The 8,010-nt window shown below is 51.2% G+C and overlaps 1 protein-coding gene across 1 annotated transcript; it reads left to right on the plus strand.

The window, feature by feature from the left end:
• Nucleotides 1-1,778: 1,778 nt before the first annotated feature.
• On the plus strand, nt 1,779-2,741 carry LOC136106499 (olfactory receptor 14C36-like). Its single transcript, XM_065846837.1, has one exon. It carries the CDS (start codon nt 1,779-1,781, stop codon nt 2,739-2,741), a length of 963 nt encoding a protein of 320 aa, XP_065702909.1.
• Nucleotides 2,742-8,010: the final 5,269 nt, after the last annotated feature.

Raw genomic sequence — 8,010 nt, forward strand, 5'->3', positions numbered from 1 at the left:
TCAGCCTCAGTCTGACCTGTCCTGTTTTCCAGCCTGCAAACAGGAAGATGCCCCCAGGCAGTGCCCTGGGAACAGGCAGGATCTGTAGGGGCAGGGGGAGGGTACAGAGGGTGGGATGGGGTCTGTGAGCACTGACAGGGAAGAGACATGGACAGGGAAACACCTCCCAGGGGGAGAATGATCAGAAATGAGAGGAAATTAGACCTGGAATTCTATGGGAGGGAGAACAGAGAGAAGGCCCTGTGAACCCCTGCAGTGCAGGTCCCTCCTGTGAGCAGCTCCCTGGCCTCCTGTCCCACCCAGCAAAGCCTCTGCCCTCAGGGCCGGGGGCTCCAAGGCATGAAGCAGCTCCTGTGCAGCCAGAGCTCCAGTTCCTCTGCAGAGCACAGGGGCTGAGAGCAGCTGCCCGGCAATGTTGGTGTCTGGGAGGTGGCTGCACAGCTGGGGAAGGGTGACGCTGTCTGAGTGCCCGGCTGCCTCTGCCCTGGCCTCTCTCACACCCACCCTCACCGCATTGTCCTTCTTGCTCCCCTGCTCTGGGTCACTGCTGTTGGGATCTTGTTCTTGCTGTCAGGCTCTCTGGGGATGGCAGTTTCAGCTGCAGAGTCACAGCCTGATCTTGTGGGTCCTTTTCTGCAGGTGTGTCCATGGGAACACGTGTCCCAGCTTTGCTCTGACCTGTGGGGCTGTGGGCAATGCAGTTTGTGGGGCTGGGGAATGAGCTGAGTTTCCCTGAATCAAATGCCATCATTAGGACCCTTGTCTGTTTCGTTGAGGTTTCCTTCCAGAAGTGAGGTTCCATCCAGGACGGAAACCTGTCCTACAGCATCTGTGTGTTATCTGAAAGCCCCTCAGAGAAGTGCAGAGATGCTGCAACCAAGAAAATGCTTTTTAGGAAAGGATGAGACTTGTTTTGGTTCCATCCGACAAAGCTGAACCCCAGGACTGTCCCCTGCCCCCCGTTCCCATGTCCCCTGCTGCAGAGCAGGGCTGACTCCTCGGCAGCATCTGTGTGTTATCTGAAGGCCCCATGGAGAAGCACAGAGCTACTGTGACAAAAAAAATGCTGTTGGGTTTGTGAGATGAGCTGTGTGTGTCCTGGGCTGAATGTGGGGAGCTGAGATGTTAGGAAAGGGTGAGACATGTCGTGGTCTGAGGTGGATCCCTCTGCTCTCAGCAGTGCCTGGTGGCTTTCCAGGTTAACATGGGAGTGTGATCAGGCTCCATCTCATAAAGGCGCCAGGCCAGGGCAGCTGGAGCAAGACAGAGGGACAGAGCAGCTGCCCTCACTCTGCACTGACCCACAGGCATCCTCTGGTCTAGCAGGACTCGCTCTGTTCTCCCTGAGTGCAGCAGAAATGCTGAGGGTTTCTGACACCCAAGAACACTTTCATGGGTGGGAGGGCAGAAGGAGCTGTAGAAACACCAAACCTCTCAAACGCCGTTTCTCAGGCCTGGAGGTGCAGATGCTGACAGCCCCTTCTGCACCAGGAGCGGTTCCATCTGACACAGCTGAACCCCAGCACTGGCCCCTGCCCCACCCAATCACACAGGGTCAGGCTGAGTCCTCAAGAGCCCCTGTGCAGAGACCCTGCTCTTCATTGCACACTCATCAAGCACCGACGAGGGCTCCAGCCAGGACGTTTTCCTGAAAAAAGGAAAGTGTCTCTTTGTGGGAGGGTCTGTGGGAAATGGCTTTGGTTTCTCCCAGAGAAGTCTCATCTAAACCATCACTGTCTTTTCCTCCTTGCAAAGGTCCTCATGCCCAGAGACAGCAAATGTCCAACAGCAGCTCCATCACCCAGTTCCTCCTCCTGCCATTCACAGACACACGGGAGCTGCAGCTCTTGCACTTCTGGCTCTTCCTGGGCATCTACCTGGCTGCCCTCCTGGGCAACGGCCTCATCATCACCACCATAGCCTGGGACCAGCACCTCCACACCCCCATGTACTTCTTCCTCCTCAACCTCTCCCTCCTTGACCTGGGCTGCATCTCCACCACTCTCCCCAAGTCCACGGCCAACTCTCTATGGGATACCAGGGTCATTTCCTATGCAGGATGTGCTGCACAACTGTTTCTTTTTGTCTTTTTTATTTCAGCAGAATTTTACCTTCTCACCATCATGTCCTACGACCGCTACATTGCCATCTGCAAACCCCTGCACTACGGGACCCTCCTGGGCAGCAGAGCTTGTGTCCACATGGCAGCAGCTGCCTGGGCCAGTGGGTTTCTCAATGCTCTGCTGCACACGGCCAATACATTTTCACTGCCACTGTGCAAGGGCATTGCTGTGGACCAGTTCTTCTGCGAAGTTCCCCACATCCTCAAGCTCTCCTGCTCATATACCTATCTCAGAGGTATTTTTCTTATTGTGATTGCTGTCTGTTTAGGAATTGGGTGTTTTACTTTCATTCTTTTCTCCTATGTGCAGATTTTCAGGGCCGTGCTGAGGATCCCCTCTGAGCAGGGACAGCACAAAGCCTTTTCCACGTGCCTCCCTCACCTGACCGTGGTCTCTCTGTTTGTCAGCGCTGGTTCATTTGCTAACCTGAGGCCCCCCTCCATCTCCTCCGCATCCCTTGATCTGGTGGTGTCTGTTCTGTACTCGGTGGTGCCTCCAGCAGTGAACCCCCTCATCTACAGCATGAGGAACCAGGAGCTCAAGGATGCCCTGAGGAAACTCATGGCTGGATTCTTTTCAAAGGCATTACACTTCCCATCTTCTGCGTATCACTCATGACATAACTCACGACAGGTCCAGTCTGTCTTTTTTATATTTTATAGTTATAGATGAATGTTTGAAGTTGGGGGAAATTTTGTTTGATTTTGCTTTTTTAACTGTGATGATATTGCCCATAAAGAAATGTTATTATTCATCACACTTCTAATTCTCTGTACACCTTTATAGTTCGAGTCACAGACCTTGTAAATGAGAATTCGTGCTCTCTGTGTACTTAAACAAAAGAAATGACCCCGCAGTGAATTGTTTGTCTGAGATCTTTCCACCTTTTTGAAGCTCAATATGAGGTGTCTGTGTGTGAAGATGGAGGAAACAGTCCCAGCAGAGCAGCTCTGCCAGGCAGCACCAGACTTGTTCTTTCCAGAATCCTTCTCTTTGCACTTCCCCACTCTCCTTCTCAACCCTTGTGTTGGTGCAAGGCCTGAGCTCTCCCAAGGCTTGGTGACCGTCCTGTTGTGTGTCAGTGCTGTGACCAGGACAGGCAATGGGCACTGCTGTGACAGAGCTGGCCTCAGAACAGCATCTCCATCAGCAAGGGCATCTCCTTAACACAGTGCCCAAAGGTTTGGATCTTCTTCCAGAGCTGTTTTAAAGAACATGCCTAAGGAACAGACTTACAAGACGGTCATTGCTTTGCTTGTTTCTCTGTGGGCTCAGTGTGATGAAATCAGGGTCCCAGTGTGGCTTTTGAGGGAGTCGGGCTGGTTGTTCAGGTGTTGCTTGTTGGTGGCCATCACCCACACACATGATGAATACAGCAGGGTCCATCTGAACACCCTCCATGGCCACCCAAGAGTTTGTGTGGGATGGGTCAGCGGCAGTGACCGCCATCAGCTGGGGCTGCCTCCCAGCCTGACCAGTACAGCCCCGCAGAGTCACCACAGCCGGGGCACCACAGCCCACTTGATCTATAGAGCAAAACCCCCAGCTCGGGGCTGTGGGGAGCATGGGGACAGGGGGCAGGAATGGCAGCCAGGCCAGTGCAGGTGTGCTCTCCCTAGGGAAAGGCTTTGTGGGGAGATGGGATGTCCCAGGAGAAGAGCAGGACACAGTGTGTGTGGAAGAGAGACATGGAAACAGTCTGTCATGCTGCCGGGTGCTAGCTTGGGGCTGTTGCCTCTTGCAGTCACCATTTTGATCACTGTCCTCTCACCACAGCTCAGAGAGCTTGTTCTTCCCCCCATGGAAGGACAGCAGATGACTAGGTCAGAAGTCCAGGTGTGCACTGAGGGGACACTTGTGCACCCACATCCTGTGTGGGGTGAAGTGACCCCAAATAAGCACAAATGCCATCAGCTATTCCTGTGGGGGCCATGGAGGCCTGTGGGACAGTGTATCAAGGTCACTTCATGTTGAGAGTGACTTCTCCAAGAAACCACCTGAATGTAGCACTGGGATGTGCTTCCTTGAACTGAGGTGAGTGTGACCTCCGTGGGGACCTGATACAGCTCCGCCACCCAGACCCAGCTGCTGCCCAGTTTTGTGACTGACGACGACACCATCTCTGCTCACAGACGTCTTAGGACTATGTCCTGCAACTCTTGCATATACTGTTTGCATTTTGGAGTCATTTGTCCCCTCCCTGTTCACATGGGCATCCCACTGCTCTCTACCCCAGTGTAGACAGGCACAAGGCCTTCTTCACCTCTACCTCTCACCAATGCCACTGTTTTCTACAGCACCCTCATCCTTGACTGGGGGATGCCCAGAACGGCCTTCCCGAGATAGTTCAACAAAGTCTTTTTTCAACACCATCCCCACATCCCTGCTCAATGCCCTCATCCACAACCTAAGGACCAGAAAGATTGGGTACAAGTGAGGCATTGAGAAAAATGGTCAGGAAAGCTTTGAGGTGCACAGAGAGCCCATCAACATGTTGCCCAGCTGTTCTCTTCTGAACAAGCCCAGAAGATCTGGACAGCATTTGCTGTGTCCCAGAAACTCACCTGGAAGGTTGTGTTATGAAGAAAAGGTTTGGTCTGGGAAGGGACAGACAGGTGCTGGTGGAACTGGCTGGTGTGACCGTGAGACATCTCTCAAGCACCCTAGAAAAGTCCTGGCTCTCAGGGAGGTTGCATGGTCCTCTGAGAAAGAAAATATCAAAAATGACTTATCATAGAATCAGAGAATAATTGTGGTTGGAAGGGGCCCTTAAGATCATTAAGTCCAACCATAACCTAAATCTGGCACTAAAACATATCCCTAAGTGCATCATCTATATGTCTTTCAAACACCTTCAGTGATGGTGACTCCACAACCTTGCTGGGCAGTCTGTTCGGTTGCTTCTAAACCCTTTCCCGAAAGAATTTTTTCCTAATATCCAATCTAAATCTCCCCGTGTGCAGCTTGAGGCCATTTCCTCTTGTCCTATCACTTGCAACTTGGGAGAAGAGACCAACACCCACCATGATGAAACCTCCTTTCAGGCAGTTGTGGACAGCGACAAGGTCTCCCCTCAGCCTCCTTTTGTCAAGGCTGAACAGCCCCAGCTCCCTCAACTGCTCCTCATAAGACTGGTGCTCCAGACCCTTCACCAGCCTTGTCACCCTCCTCTGAACTCTCTCCAGCACTTCAATGTCTTCCTTGCCATGAGGGGCCTAAAACTGACCCCAGGATTCAAGGTGCAGTCTCACCAGTGCCGAGTACAAAGGGATGATCACTTCTCTAGTCCTGCTAAAGCTCAGATTGAATCAAGGCTTGAACACCTTGGTGTGACCCAGTTGGTGACAGGTTGGACTGCAGACTCCTGAGGTCCCTTCATCCTCAGTTCTCTTATGGTCCCATTGTGATGTTGGGCTCTGTTTCTAACTGGAGCAGAGCAGATGATGATGGGGCAGGATCCACCTGTGGTGTAGGTGACCATCTAAACCAACATCTCAGCCAGTGAACTCGCCAACACCTCAGTGTGACTCGCTCTGGGCAAAGTGCGAGGAGTCCTGGGCAGGGAAGGTTTAGAGGGCATGGGGCGCTATGCAAGACACAAAATGATCTTGGCTTCATGCCTGCAAGCCCATCCGATGTCAGTTAATGTCAATGAAAATTAAAATAAGAAGAACTGAAGACAAAGATCCAAAACAAAGGAAGGTGTCAACACACTTTTCTTTATTTTTCTTTGTGGGGAGGTTCTGTTCTTTGAAAAGGAAAGAGTTTTGCAGAACTGGGCATGGATTTAGGACACAAATGTCTTCAGCTCCAGGGATACAAACACCTGGTGCCAGTGTAGATGCCCTGGGAACCCCTGCCCAGGCTCCACCTGCATTGCAAGGTGCTCTGGTCTCCCCAGGTCCTGTGTGACAGATGCCAATCCCAGGCCAGCACCTCAGGTACAGTGGGGCCCTAAAATGGCACTGGCTGTTCATGGTGACACAACTGATGACTGATGTCTGCCTGGAAAGGTGCACTTCTTTGTTGTTGTTTTTTGGTTTTGTGGTTTTCTTGTGGGGTTTTGTTTGTTTGTTTTTCTGTGTGTGTTTTTTGTGTTTGCTGTGTTTTTTTGGTTTTTTTGGTGTGTGTTTTTTTGGTGTGATTTCTGGTCTTGTTTTATTTTGTTTGTTTTTGTTTTTTTTTTACTTCTTAAAACAAACAAAGGAAAAAAGAAAAGCCACAAAAGTGAATTACCGGTAAGTGTACTAAGGATAGGAGAAGATATACTGGTCTTCCCCTGTACTTCTATTACCAACACTCTATTATTTCATCTCCCTCATCATTCGGGAGTTTCCACCTCTCCTGATTAAATGTCCATGTCAAAGGACAACTTTCCAGCACTGTCTGGACGTTTGCCCTTCCCAGTGCTCTCAGGTTTCTCCTCCACTTGCTCTTTGGTCATTCAGTTCCTCTCAACTGTCTGGTTTCTGCTTCGAGCTTCAGGGAGTTACAAACTTCAGCCATTCTTCAGAGCTCTAATGAACATGGCAGTCAACACGTTCATTGTGTTTATTTCTATCCTTTCCCATCTCTCTGTCTAAACCAGTTCTTGTGTGGATGTCCCTTGTGGATGGCGGACCTCATCAGATCCAGCTTACACACACAGCTGAGGAAAGTGTTTTACTGTTTGTTAAACTGTGCAGTGTTTACACAGCAGAGCAGGTGGAGCTGGTGCACAGGAGCTGCAGCATCTTCTGCAGAGCTCAGTGGAGAAGTCTGATGTGAGGAAAAGTGATGCAATCTCTGGTGGCCAATGAGGGAACCGGCAGACTGGGGGTGGGGGGTGAGGAGCGAGGTTGTCCATACAGTGTCCAGCCTCAAGGGACTGTTCTCCTGCCTGTCCAGATGTCTTCAGGAGACCCTCGGGATCAATGTCCAGTGTAGAATGCTGCTGTCATTTCTTCTATACACTGAAAAATGACAGAAAATACCCTGGAAAGAAAAAACCCTCCTTTATGAAATCTTCTTTGAAATCTTCATCACTAAGTGTCCCATTGAAACCTCTCCAGTTAGTTCTACAAGTCTTGAAGATTTGAATGAAATTACAGAAAGAAACATCACTCCTTAGGGCTTTATGTGTTTTAATGAGCCCCATGGCGTATTTGGTGCTGAGTCCATGAACCTCAGATACCAAGCACAGACTGAAGAATCTGCTCAAGAAGTCCAAGTCAGAAGCAAACTCCAAAGTACCTTGAAGCATTAATGGGCCCCACTGAGGGCTGTTACTGACAAAGCCTCCCCAGGGACTCGTTAGAGCAGATAATTGGAGGCTGTGATTGCATCAGGCAAAGGCAAAGTGCATCAGCTCTGATGCTGAGAAAACCCTTGGTTTGTTTGATGAAGGACAATGGCCAAGCCTTGAGCCCCTGCCCCTAGGAAGGGAGATCCTGTCCCTCACGTGTGGCTCAGGGCTCTTGGTGGTGATGTGGGGAGTGCGATGCCCAGTGCAGGACAATGGTGTGGCACTCCCTGGGGGTGCAAGGAGGCAATGGGGTGCCATGGCCATGACAACCATGTGTCTCCTCTTAGGCCTCTCTGTCAGGGACATCAGTCACAGCCAAGGGGACAAAGACCTTGGCTCTTGCAGGGACATCAGCCACAGCCAAGGGGACAAAGACCTTGGCTCTTTCAGGGACATCCAGCCTTGTCAATGCCCTTGGCCATCTCCACCACAGTCCAGCCTACACTGTCCCAGGCCTGTGGCTGTTTCCCCACAGGCTGCAGACACCCCATGTGCTTCCCCACCTTGTTCTCACCCCACTGTGTCCCCACCTGTGCTGCTGTCTGTCCATCCTCACCAGCTGTTCCTGGAAACACAAAGCCGTGGCTGATCCAGAGTTCTTCT

Source organism: Patagioenas fasciata, chromosome 11 (assembly GCF_037038585.1).
Source record: "Patagioenas fasciata isolate bPatFas1 chromosome 11, bPatFas1.hap1, whole genome shotgun sequence".
NCBI lineage: Eukaryota > Metazoa > Chordata > Aves > Columbiformes > Columbidae > Patagioenas > Patagioenas fasciata.